The sequence below is a fragment of the Notechis scutatus genome, chromosome 1 (genome assembly GCF_049901735.1).
Source record: "Notechis scutatus isolate UNSWTSFEM ecotype Mainland chromosome 1, rNotScu1.2, whole genome shotgun sequence".
NCBI lineage: Eukaryota > Metazoa > Chordata > Lepidosauria > Squamata > Elapidae > Notechis > Notechis scutatus.
The window spans coordinates 275,066,599-275,079,891 of record NC_142009.1 but is presented as its reverse complement, the minus strand read 5'-3'; the positions used below and the strand labels follow the sequence as shown (position 1 = coordinate 275,079,891).

Below are 13,293 nucleotides of genomic sequence, written 5' to 3'. Positions count from 1 at the left end.
AATGACCTAATTGGGATTGGATCGCACAGCACCGACAGCTGCTATCTTTGTCCAGGGAGCTGCCACCTGTAGCACTGCCCTGCCTCTTCTACATACTCTGCCCCACTGCCTACTTCCCAGGCAGCTCCTTTGAAACACACTGCGGTTGTAAATGTTGGTCAATTGACAACCACCAAAATGTTGGCACTACAACAGCCATAACTCTGAGGACTGGTAGTAACTACCATTTGTTCCACACTGTTGTTACTTAGAGCACTCACTGAATGAATGGTCGTTAAGCAAGGAGTGACTGTAAGAATATATATGAGAGGCAAAGAAAAGAAATTACTCACATCTTTAGGCAAAGATTTTGCAATAGCACTATGTGCCATTGGCTCAATACACAGCAGATGGATAATTTCTCGCATTGTCACATAATCTTTTGTCACATTACTTACTCCTGGGACATATCTTTCCCCTAATAAAGAATACAAAAAAATACCCAAGGGATTATTACAAATACACAAATACACAGACACAAAAATAGTGGCATGCACTCATTTATTCAAGGAATCATGCTGTAAGACCAAGAATAGAGGAACAGTATTTTACAACTGGCATAAAATGCTCCAAAACGTTGAACAAATCATAACAAGTTCTGGAGTGCAACAGAGAGAAGCTGTCTTGCATCTTGCTATTTTTTGTGCAAAACATCTGTCAATTAGTGGTTTTTCTTTTCTTTTATCAGCTGAATTTTTTTCTGCTTCTTTATATAAGTGCAGTTGTCCAAATTAGTTGCGAATACAGCACTTCACAAGGTGTGCCAGATATGCCCTTAATTGGAGTTAATTAACCATACACTGATAGTGTCAGGCACACTTAATAATATTGCTAAAGCAGTGGTCTAGATAATGACATTTTGCCACAGTACTTGGTCAATGGTAATTGTGGTTTCAAATACTGAATTTAAGTGTTAGTGATGCGCAGCTGTTCAATAGGCTTAATAAGATTACTTTTTTCTATTTTCAACCACACTCTTTTCTTATACATAGCAAAAATGATCCCAAAAAGAAAATACAGATAGTCCTTGACTTATGGCCACAATTGAGCCCAGAATTTATGTTGCTAAGTGAGAAATTTGTTAAGTGAATTTTGTCCCATCTTACAACTTTTCTTACCACATTTGTTAAGTGAATCACTGCAGTTGTTAAATTAGTAACATGGTTGTTAAATGAATCTGGCTTCCCCATTGACTTTGCTTGTCAGAAGGTCACAAAAGGTGGGATCATATGACCCTGGGACAGTGAAATCATCATTAATATGAACCAGCTGTCAAGTATTTGTACGTAAATCACGTTACCATTGGGATACTCTAAGTATGAAAATGATAAGTCACTTTTTAAGTGCCGCTGTAATTTTGAACAGTTACTAAATGAATTGTTGTAAGTCGAGGACTACCTGTATCCCCATCTTTTCTAAAAAATGGTCTTTCTTACCTACAACATAGATGAGTACTTGAAGCATTTCTTCTATCAATGTGTTACATTTTTTATTGAAATCCTGTAAGATTAAAACAAATTGCATTCTTGAAACACGATTATCTGAAATAATAGAAAACTATTTATACATTACTCATCAAACAAATTCAAAATTTGAATTACATGTCATCTAATTATGTTGCAAACTGCAGCAGGAGACCTTGGGGGTGGGGGCAGCGTGTGCTTGTATGTCAACCAAAAACTGTGTTTTGAATATGAAATAAATACATAGATTAGTGTTCTGAAGTATTATCCCATGCATTCTGGTGGAAAAATATGATGTTTGGTCTGTTCTGGTTCTGGCAAACACATTATACATGAAGTTTGTATGGATTATTACATAATTTGGTTTTCAACAGTACAATGAACATCATAGTCTGTTTACCTGGTGTTTAGTTGGCACTGTCTTCTTGAAGGCATTAAGCAGTTCATACCGTTTGAGGACAAGCAAAAGAAAACTATTTGGATCCATAAATGCTGCGCCAATCTACGAGATATAAATATCATTATAAACAGTATTAAAAAATTAGAAAATAACAGATATATAAGAAGCAATTACTGCAAGATTAAAGATATAATCACCTGCAAGAGAATTATGTCCTTATCATACATTTCTTCTCTACATTTAACATCCTGATAATAAAACATCTGAAAGAGAAAAAAAATGAATACATTTTCATGTATAGAGTTGAGCTTTTGTTTTTATAAACATAGAATTAGAATTTCAGTTAAAAATGTCCAAAGTAATTACAATACAAATTCTCTAGCACCTGAAATTGGACAAAAGGAAGCTGGTTTCAAGACAAGAGTTAAGAGTCAGTTATCACCAGAAAATGGTCTCTATCTATTCTCTCACAATCTGTGCTAAATACTATTTCCCATTTTCTCAGTGAATAGTTTTTTGTTCAGAAACGCTCAGAAACCATAAGCTTGTAGAATGAACCTTCACCCTCATAGTTGTTTGTGTTGCAGAAAGATTAGGGGACAGCTTGATTACAGGTCATCTTCAACTTATGACTTATATTTGTAAAAACAAATACATTCATGGTCATTTGGAGAATACCTGGCTGATTAGAGACAGTCCATTCCTTTTCCACATTTCCGCAGCAACCTGAGCAACCAATGCTAGGCAGCGCAAAGGATATTCTATCAACAGCTGCACTTGGAATTCTTTCTAAAAATAATGCAGAAAATATGATTTTTAAAACAATTAGTTTGCATAATTAATCATTGACAGCAGATAAACCACTGCAAACCAATATCCTTCCTGTCTGAAGATAACTTGTGGATTGGAAAATTACTTCAAAAATAGCTGAAGATTATTTTCTCTTCCCCAAAATTTAAGACGACTAAATAACATAGCCACATTCCACACAGGCCCCTCAAATTTTCCTAGCTTTTTGATCACAACAGTAGTTGTTAGCAAGTGGTCTTTTGTGACAAAGATGCACAATAAATATCAGGCTACTGTTTCTTGGCCTTTGGTAATTACAATTTTGAATGCCACAAGTTATTGTTTTGTTTGCAATGCTATTTAAAATTTATATGAAATGATACATAATGTCATCAGTGAATTTATATGGTCATCAATGTACTATTCACCCCCTTCAATAGATACTATTCACCATCTATGTCTAGGGCCAGTGCCTAAAAGAATTAGGAAAACAAAAACCACATCCTGGTAAGATAAGATTCAATGAAAAATGATGCTTAAGTTTTGTAGATCTATTCAAACCCACAGGGGAAGGGTTACATTTTCTTTGCAGAAATATATACAGTACATTGTACAAGGATGCTTGTCAGTTCACCTCTCTCATTAAAAGGCCAATGCAGCTAACTGCCTATTAGCATGTGGGGCTGATATGAGACCTTCAATGTTCCTTAGCCATAACGCATGGATTATATGAGATCTTCTTTTGATTTACAATGTAGGTTAATTTGAAGACTGGACTTCTACTTTGTAGCTCTATGTGGCACTGTAGTTAAGACAGCCTATGAGCCCAGTGTTGAATGCAGAATTAGTCCTTTATTAATAGCTCATTACTAATCTGTATTTTTTTAGCACTTTTCCTTCAAATAACTCAAAGTAAAGTATATTCTACTTTGTCCTTCAACTGTATCCAATCGTATTACTGTAACGAAGAAGATTAAGAATCAGCAATTGGCTGCAATGAGCTTTATATCCAGATAGTGAATTTAAACTGGAATATGAACAAAAAAGATCTAGCACACTTACTCAACCATTCTAACTCTCACACTGATTGAACTTTCAGAAGATACTTACTGATGAAAAAAACTCTTCGAGTCTTGAAATTATTCCAGTTTTGCTCAACTGTATATGCAGACCTAGAAAAGACATTACCAGAGATTTTACTTTTGATTAAGGGGGAGATAAAAGACCCATTGGTTATCACCATGCACTTCAAAATTACTTATAGGCAAGGTTTTTCATATCAAAGATACATTTGCCAGCAAGTAATTAAGAGTGTGGCACCAATTAAGAAAAAAAGCATTTTAAAGGCTACATCCAGGGGAATATTAAAATGTTAATAATAACACTGTGAACATATATAAGGATATATATGATATATATACACACACATATATGGATGGATGGATGAATTTTTTTATTATCTTGCACTTAAGCTCTATTAACTGCACTTATAGAGGTCAAGCAGCCAATAATATACATGATAATAAATATACTTAATTATAACCTACACCTAAGAAATTCAAAGCCTTATTTTTTTTATCAAATCTGACCAGACTTTAAAAGGGAAAATCAATTCTCAGCCATTATTAACCAACAGGCACTTACCAGCTAGCATCCTAGACAATGGGAGATGGATGCTCACAGGATCCATCGATACCTTGAACCGTTTGCATTCCAAAGTATGGCCACATAAATTGATCACTGCTTTCTCCCGTGAGTAATTACCGGCACAGTTGTTACATCTCATTACTGCTGCATGGCACTCCTTATAAGCTGTAACCAAGAGTTCTTCCTGGAAATTACAGTATTTTTACAACAATAGTTAATGGTAGTGTAACACTGAATCATAGTAGCTGTGTTTCTGCAAACAAATTTGTCGGATATGTACATCAGTGATAAAGTAAAATCATGGAGCATTAAATTTTAACAAAACTTTATCTGCCCTATACTTGTTATTTTTTTAGTGAAAAGCTAACAACGTTTCGTTAAATTCTAGCAAAAAAGCAACACTTTGTACCAATAATTTTTTAATTTTGGTTTTAAATGAAAAGATCTATTTAACTATATTCGAAGAAATGCAATAATCCTTAATTCTACAATTCTTGAATTTATCAATAAAAATAGTTGTATTTTCTATAGAGATTTGTGCATGTAGTCCTCAACTTACGACCACAATTGAGCCCAACATTTCTGTTGCTAAGTGAGACATTTGTTAAGTGAGTTTTGCCCCATTTTATGACTTTTCTTGCCACAGTTGTTAAGTGAATCACTGAAGTTAATAAGTTAGTAACCTGGTTGTTAAGTGAATCTGTCTTCCCCTTTGACTTGGCTGGTCAGGTGGTCGCAAAAGGTGACCTTGGAAACACAAGTATGTTGCCAAGCACCTGAATTCTGACCACATGGTCATGGGAATGCTGCAAAGGTTGCAACTGTGAAAAACAGGTCACTTTTATCAGTGCCTTTGTTAACTTTGAACGGTCATTAAATGAACTGTTATAAGTCAAGGACTACCGTTAATGACTTTAAGAAATGGCATTCCAAAAAATAAGCAACATTTAAAAAACTATAAACCACTTGTTTTACCCACAACAGCTATCAAAATCACGATCTACGTGTAAAAAAAAAATAAGTCTTGTGGTAAAGGAAAGGCTTTTCTTTTCTTTTTCGTAAATAATTCTCAATAATTCTAGAGGCCGTTCAAAGTTAAGTGCTTTTAATATTTCAGTTAAATATTTCATTTTTAAGAATTCCCAAGGGGAAAAAATGAGTTACAGTAGAACAGTAATGTTGTTCAAGCCTAGGGAGAGGAGTTTGCTCGTAAGAAACTCCAGATCACTGCAAGTCCTTTCTACTATGCAGCTTACATCACAGGCACACCACTCCTGAAACATCAAGAGAATGTTCTTCAACTGCATCTGGATTGTAATGGCTGCTTCCCAATCAGGATCCACCTCAATATGCTGCCCAACTTGTCGCTTTATTTCCTCCATTCCCTGTAACAAACCAAGATCCAGATAACTCAAGTCAAAATTACTCAGAGAAGTATTAAGACCATAAGCTTAAATAAATAGCTACGGAAGTGTCAATTGAATTGAGGAAATTTTTATTTTGAATGAAATGTGACAATGCAATAGGGCATGTTATTTTGTAATCATTGGAATTCATTATACTGACAAAAGTTAATTTATAGTCACTTAATAGAAGCAGAGTTCCTTAGAATCATTTTAAATCATATACCGTATTTGCCGGCGTATAAGACGACTTTTTTGCCCTGAAAAACATGCCTCCAAGTGGGGGGTCGTCTTATACGCCGGAGGACTCCGACTCCACTTGAGCTTGAGTTGCAGGCGGGAGGGAGGCTGGGGGAAGCGGTGTGTTTGTGTGTGTGTGTGTGTGTGTGTGTGTGTGTGTGGCGGGTGTCACTCGCCACGCGCTGCGCAACCTTTCCCCCTCTTCCTTCCTTAGCGGTGTGGGGAGGAGAGGATTCGAAGATCCTCACGTGCGGCGTACTTTTCTTTTTCTTTTTTTCTTTTTGCATGCAGATTTTGCATGCGGGCGGCTGTAGGTTAAGGATGGGGAGCCCCGGGTGGGTTATCAGGTTTTACGGTGCTTTCAACATGTGCGAACGGTGGGAGGCGGAGAAGAGAGCGGCGAGCACCCCGCTGTGTGAAATCCTGCCGTCAAAGCAACACTGGGGAGGCAGGGTATAAATTTACCAGGTTAATGTAGCAATGGTGATTAATGCCCAGAACATTGTTTGCGGGTATTGGGGTGTGTGTGTGTGTGGTGGTGGTGGTGAGGAGAGGTTGTCCTTTGAATGCAGAAAAGTAGGTGTGACCTTGTGTAGGAAAATAAAGAGATCCTTTTTAGCGTGTTTGGCTTCTTTGCCTCCCTCGTTCGTTTTGACGTGGAGATAATGGCCTTCGGGCGGGAGGGGAAGAAAGCGGTAGCTGGATCATTTCAAATTTCACTTACTCTCCTGCCTCACTTCAATATGTCTGAGCGACTCCAGATACTGGAAGACTTTTGAATGAAAGTGTTACCTCCATTTTTTTTTTAAAGAGGGCCACTTGGGGAAAAAAAAAGATTCTAAGGAATTCCTTGTTTCTTGATTAAAGAGAAGGCATTGAATATACTGTTCCTTGGCAGCCTTTTCAGTGTCCGGGTTTTGGTGTGTGTGTGTGTGAGAGAGAGAGAGAGAGAGAGAGAGAGAGAGAGAGAGAGATCAGCTGTATTGAGAAGAGAACGTTTCCTGTGTTCTCATTTTATTTACAACATATTTTACGCTTAATGGTAAGCAATGAAAAATATTTTTAAAACTCATTTCTAAACTCCATAGCTATTTGCATATTCTTGGTTCAAAATTGGATTAGCTCATTTCAAAATTGTCCAAAGCAGAAAAGTGCGTCAAAAAAAAAAAAGTGCAAAAGTGGAAGGTGTGTGGAAGAGGGGTAGTCTTATACGGCGAGTATATAACAAACTCTATATTTTGAGTGGAAATGTTGGGGGTCGTCTTATACGCCCAGTCGTCTTATACGCCCGGCAAATACGGTAAATGCAAAATAATAAGAAAATATTAGAGTACAGCTACACTGGAGTATACTATTAGCCACTATACTAATTATCATTTGAGTGTAATAAATAGTACAGATTATAAACTATACCTGCATACAAGTAAGAATCTTCAGGAAAGATTTGAACCCTTCCAAAAATTGTTGCCGCAATTTAGCTGTCCACACAGTAGGCTTACTGATTAAAATATACCTATTGTAAAAAATAAACATTTTTTTAAATGTAGCATAGTTAGTTTCATAGCATGAAATTTGCAGAGTTGACTAATACTAATTTTGTTTATGAGATGACTATTATCTTGAAAGATCTGAAACATGGCACAAAATAGAAAAGACTTTCTTAGGGAGAAATTACTTTCTTTACAATATACAAGGAGGGACTATGATTTTATGGTGACAGTGACAGCAAGACAAATATTCTTCTCCACTATCTATGGAGATTCACAGTCATCCAGGTCATGATTGTCCCAAAGATGCTTTTTTTTTTTTTTCCCCCTCAAGAGACAACTGGACTTTTTGGTTTTTCTTTGAAGAGGTTTCGTTTCTCATCCAAGAAGCTTCTTCAGCTTTGAAGAAGCTGAAGAAGCTTCTTGCAGCAAGACTACTTTATGCACAAAAATGGAAGGACATTTTGATTCCCATCATGGATGAATAGTTACAAAAGTTGATGGAGGTAGCAGAGATGGCTAAATTGACTGGATTTTGTGCTTGAGGTGGAAAAAAATGAAACTTTGATTTTGGCTTTTACTGATTATATTAGATTGTTGTTATAGAAATGGCTAGTTTATACTATTACGGAAAAGTAAAAAGTTGAGGTTCAATGTTAATGTCTTATTTGACAGCAACAGAAGGAATGAAAAGTCAACGCCTTATTTTTCTTTCCCCCTTCTCTTCCACACTTCCCCTTCCCCTCTCCTCTGTTTCCTATTATTTGTTGTTGTATTTTTGTATTTTATATTATAAACTAGTAATAAAAAGAACAATTGAGAGCTGGAGAAGCTTCTTGGATGAGAAGCAAAATGTCTTAGAAGAAAAACCAGAAACTCTACGGAAAAAAGCACATTTGGGATTCTTCTCCACTGCCACTACACTGCTTCAATACACTACCAGAATAATCTAATATATTTATTATTTTATTGAACATGGCTATAAATCTTAGAAAGTGCTGGATTCAAGATACTATTCAGTTTAAGCATAGTATACATTGTTAAGATTTGCCTAACATTATAACTGTTCATCTGCAATTTGAATTATAACATTTATCCAGCTAATCCTGCAAGCATTGCTGGTATTCAAAGTGCTAGTTTCTGTATGTCTAATTTATTAATCGATATGTGAAGTCAAGTGTAGAGGAATACCAATGTTTTAAACAAGCAAATCAGAACCCAGAAAGATATTTGCAAGATGAAGTATACTTTAATAAGGAAACTTACTTAAGATCATATATAACTGCATATACTCGGCCCAATTTTTCTTGGCTATAACCCTGGAAATTGAATTTGCCGTTTTTATCCAAATATTTTGGTAGTTCTTCTAGAAGGGTCTCTGTTATGACTGTGATGACATTTTGCTCTTCAATAAGATGGCGGGCCTGAAAAGAAAAATGTATTCAAAATCTAAAATACACAAGACTGTATCTTTATTCACATCCCATTCGCATAAGAAAAAATATATAAAAAAAGGAAGATAGCATAATGACCTGTCTGTATTCATCCTGATCATGCCTTTTGAACAAAGGTACCGTATTTTTCGGTGTATAAGACATACTTTTTCCACCCCCAAAAGTGGGTGGAAATGTCTGTGCGTCTTATACAGCGAATATTGGCAAAGCTGCACCTACCCGCCGGCCCCCACCCTTTGGCCTCTGCCTCCCAGCAATTTGCCTCCTTGCAGCAAATAGCAAACAACCTGTTTCAGCTTCAGCACAGCCTGATTAGCACAAGCAGCTGATTGTTGGTTGGATCGGCCTCCTGACGATCAGCTGTTTCAGGCTGCAGGGCCTGAAACAGCTGAATAGGCTGCATTGCCTATTGCTGCCTCCGTGTGCCCCATTTTCAGCCTCCACACCTTACTTTTGGCCTCTGTGTGCCCTGTTTCAGCCTCTGCGTGCCCCATTTTTGACCTGTTCCAGGCGGTGGGGATCGGAACAGGCAGAAAATGGGGTGCAAGGAAGCAAATTGCTGGGAGGCAGAGGCAGTTTTTTTTTTCTTGTTTTCCTCCCCAAAAGCTGGGTGCGTCTTATACTTTGGAGCGTCTTATACTCTGAAAAATGCAGTAGTCCTCGACTAATTACCACAATTGAGTCCAAAATTTCTGTTGTTAAAGGAGATATTTGCTAAGTGAGTTTTGCCCATTTTATGACCTTTCTTGCCATAATTGTTAAGTGAATTACTGCGATTGATTGGTTTGTAACCTGGTTGTTAAGTGAATCTAGCTTCCCCATTGACTTTGCTTGTCAGAAGGTCAGAAAAGGTGATTGCATTACTTTGGGACACAGCAGTGATCCGAAGTATGAACCAGTTGCCAAGCACCTGAATTTTGATCACATGATCATGGGGATGTTGAAAAAATCGTTAACTGTTGAAAAATAGTCATAAGTCACATTTTTCAGTGCCGTTGTAACTTTGAACAGTCACCAAATGAACTGTTGTAACTCAAGGACTACCTGTAGAATGGTGAACCTTAGCTGCATTCCTATCACTCTTTTCTTTTTTACTATACTTAATAAAAAGTTATCTTCCATACAAGATAAAGCCATCTCTCATAAGCCCTCTTTGTGTATAATGTCTAGAGAATTCTCCATGTGAATGCTTCCAATATCTCTTTCCTGCCCACCTCACGAGAGTAACATCTTTCTTCTGGAAATGTTCATTCATTGAGTATGAATACCAACTGAAGGAAAGCCAATATGTATACAATTGTATGTATGTTGGCTTCCATGGGAGTCAGGACTCAGATTAAACTTGGTGCCTGAATATTTGTAGGAAAATGATAAATTCACAGAATGTATGCACCAGAGTCCATAATACATAAAGGGACTATAAAGAAGAGAAAATTTTAGCTAGCTTAAAGCCTGCTATGTGTCTTAGCATATGCTTGGCCCTAGTATATCCTTGTCCTAGAAAAAAACATGCCATTTATAACCACGGAAAGGAAAAATGCTCCTGTTAAAGTTTAGCGGAATAATAGTATACATACCAATGTTGGTACAGTGAATATCTGAACTGAAAGTGCTGTCACAGAAAACTGCCTTTCATGGTCATCACTGATATATTCTCTCTGCAAAGCTTTGTAATGCTGTGAATACACAAGTACAAAGGAAGTATTGTTTATTGACTGGATTATGATACGTAAGCAATCTGAAGAGTAGAAATTTGACAAATAAAATATCTATTTCCTCTCAGGAAGATTTACTTCACAAAAGCATCAAACTATGGTTAATAACATTTGGGAAAATGGGATACATCTGGAAAGCAAAGTGGATGAGAATCTAGGATGAAAATTAATTTTGATTAAATTTTATTTAAATTTATTTTGAAGTTCCATTTAATTAATATGATTAATATAATTCAACCCACGTAGTTAGCCATTTTCTCATGCTTTCATTTTAAAAATTAAGATAAAGCCGCAGATAAATTAAAATAAAGCAGTAGTTTTGTAATTCGCACCAAGGCATGTAAGACCACACACGCTTCTTGGACTTCTGGTTGTGCACCTCTGCATTATAACTTGCTACAGAATACAACAATGATTAAAGTATTTATTTTTATATTACAGCTCTCAGAAGGTAAATAGTTATTTTTTACTGATGAGGTAAAAATTTAAATATGAAGAAAAATTTACTACTCCAAGGTGAAAAATAATACATTAAATAAATTACCTTAACAAATTCCATAGCAAAATGTTTTTTATACTCCATTTCCATGAAAAAGGAACTGAAGATTAGTTCATGTAAGATCTTTCTTGCTCCTGGAAAAATGCATAATATTTTTTCACTCAAAAAACATTTCATTACAAATTAGTAAATCTTTAGTTTAAATGCAATTTTTATATAAAAATGGAAAACCTATTTAAGAGAAAACGCTGAACTGCTATTACAGCTTGAATCATCTCAGTGAGTAACCTTAGCTAAAAGGATATCACCCTTTTTAGAAACTAAATAAAATATCAACCAAATCGGTTCTAAGCATAATAGTGGCATATTCATGAAAGTTTTATTCTGCTGGCATGTAAGCCTATGTAAGTGGAGAAAGCAAATCCTTAAAGAATAGTTCAAACTACATTAGAAGGGGCAACCTATCAGGCAGATGTGATGGAAATACCCCCCCCCCCAAGAAAGAAATTGGAAGGAGAATGAGTGAAAGCCTCAGAAATATCTGGCAGAGACAAGAAGTAGCAGTGAGACAGCAAAGGAAAAACTAGCAACGCCTAGGTGAGTAGCCTATAATGATCTTGTGAGTAGAGGAGACCCTGGACTGGGGAGGCAGTCCTGAGGATCAGCAGGGAGGCTACTCAAGAAAACTGAGGTAAGATGGATACCAGCCAAGTATAACTGCAGATGATGTCAAGAAAAAGTCTCACAGAATGAGATCTGATAAAGGGCATGCAGCAGAAAAAGGCTTGATGCCTCAAGCTATCACCAATTGACATGAAACAGTGGCAAAGAAAGAGGAGCAGAAGAAGAGCTAATATTTGCTTCTTTCTGCTCCTCTCCCCACAACAAGGAGCCAGCAACCTTCCCATTGTGCACACAACTGAAAGAAGAAAGAGCACAAGGGAGTATTTAGTAGACAGCTTAGCACCACAGCCAGAAAGACAATGTTGAAGGTTGCCAAGACTCCAAGCTGTGACCAAGACTAGGAGACAGAAGGCAGAATATCATACCAAGAGAACCTAACAGGAAATGTCTGAGACTTTGACAATAGTAGAACAGAGAAAGATGTTTAAGGATTAAGGAAAGCTAAGGTGGAGATGAAAAAGAATGAATTGGTAAGCTAAGGAAGGTAGACCAAACTTAGAATGCAAAAATGCTTTTAAACACAGGCGAATTAAGTTGTTGCCAGATACAAATGAAATAATAGTACAGGATCCATTACATAATATAAAGTAAAGAAAAGTGTGAAGTGATGGGAAATTTTTACAACTAACCAGGACTGTTGAGACCAAATAATGAAATGGAAACCTGAAGTATAGCAAAAATGCAAAAGAAAAACGCAAAAGAAAAATACCAGGAATCTACAAAATACAAGATTACTCTCTTAGGCTTCCCAGATAGATGCTAAATAAATTAGGTAAATAAAAAGAAGTGTCCGAGTATATCACATATTCATTAAATATTCATTAAATGAAAAGGCACTTCATTATTAATTAGTAAGTGAAATTTATTTTTTGACTATACAGAGTAATAAATACTATTGTTATTTATTTCCGCCACATGTTCTGCCTAGTCTTGTCACTAAACCCAGGACAATGCCTAAAAGGATTCAATTAAAGGAAACAATGTACCTCTCACAAGGAAATACATTTGACACAATCAATAAAACAAGAAGTTAAGGGTTTTGTATTTTCTATGACCACAACAGAAGGTTCAGCTATTTTTTTTCTTACAGGGGCCCACAAGATGCTTCTAGAAAATTCTCAGTTGGCAATAGCTCTGTCCAACAGTTGTTTCCCCAGGATTCAATTTACCTTTATAAAGTTTTGCATCCCACAGCATCAGTGTGCTTATCAGACAAGGTTTCCCTGAACCAACTTCTTCTTTTAAACATATTTTACAGAATATCTGACGAAAATCACCTAAAAGAGGAACATGTAATATGAAGGTTTAGATTACTGAAGGACTTAACTGAAATCTTTATGAAAAATATCATGCAAAAAAACTCACATATAGCAGAAACATACCGTGTTGCCGGCGTATAAGACGACTTTTTGCCCTGAAAACATGCCTCCAAGTGGGGGTCGTCTTATACGCCGGGAGGACTCCGACTCCCAC

General features: G+C 36.4%; 1 protein-coding gene across 1 annotated transcript in view; it reads right to left on the bottom strand.

Moving 5' to 3' along the window:
* Positions 1–13,293, bottom strand: part of UBR1 (ubiquitin protein ligase E3 component n-recognin 1) — a 68,815-nt gene that overhangs the window by 36,125 nt on the left and 19,397 nt on the right. The window contains exons 9-21 of the mRNA XM_087951656.1: positions 12,990–13,097; positions 11,182–11,270; positions 10,500–10,598; positions 8,735–8,892; positions 7,395–7,494; positions 5,595–5,723; positions 4,336–4,522; positions 3,802–3,863; positions 2,581–2,691; positions 2,100–2,165; positions 1,903–2,004; positions 1,476–1,539; positions 333–457 (exon numbers count right to left, since the gene is read on the bottom strand). Coding sequence (XP_087807782.1) covers positions 333–457; positions 1,476–1,539; positions 1,903–2,004; positions 2,100–2,165; positions 2,581–2,691; positions 3,802–3,863; positions 4,336–4,522; positions 5,595–5,723; positions 7,395–7,494; positions 8,735–8,892; positions 10,500–10,598; positions 11,182–11,270; positions 12,990–13,097 — 1,400 coding nt within the window. The remainder of the gene's footprint in view (positions 1–332; positions 458–1,475; positions 1,540–1,902; positions 2,005–2,099; positions 2,166–2,580; positions 2,692–3,801; positions 3,864–4,335; positions 4,523–5,594; positions 5,724–7,394; positions 7,495–8,734; positions 8,893–10,499; positions 10,599–11,181; positions 11,271–12,989; positions 13,098–13,293) is intronic.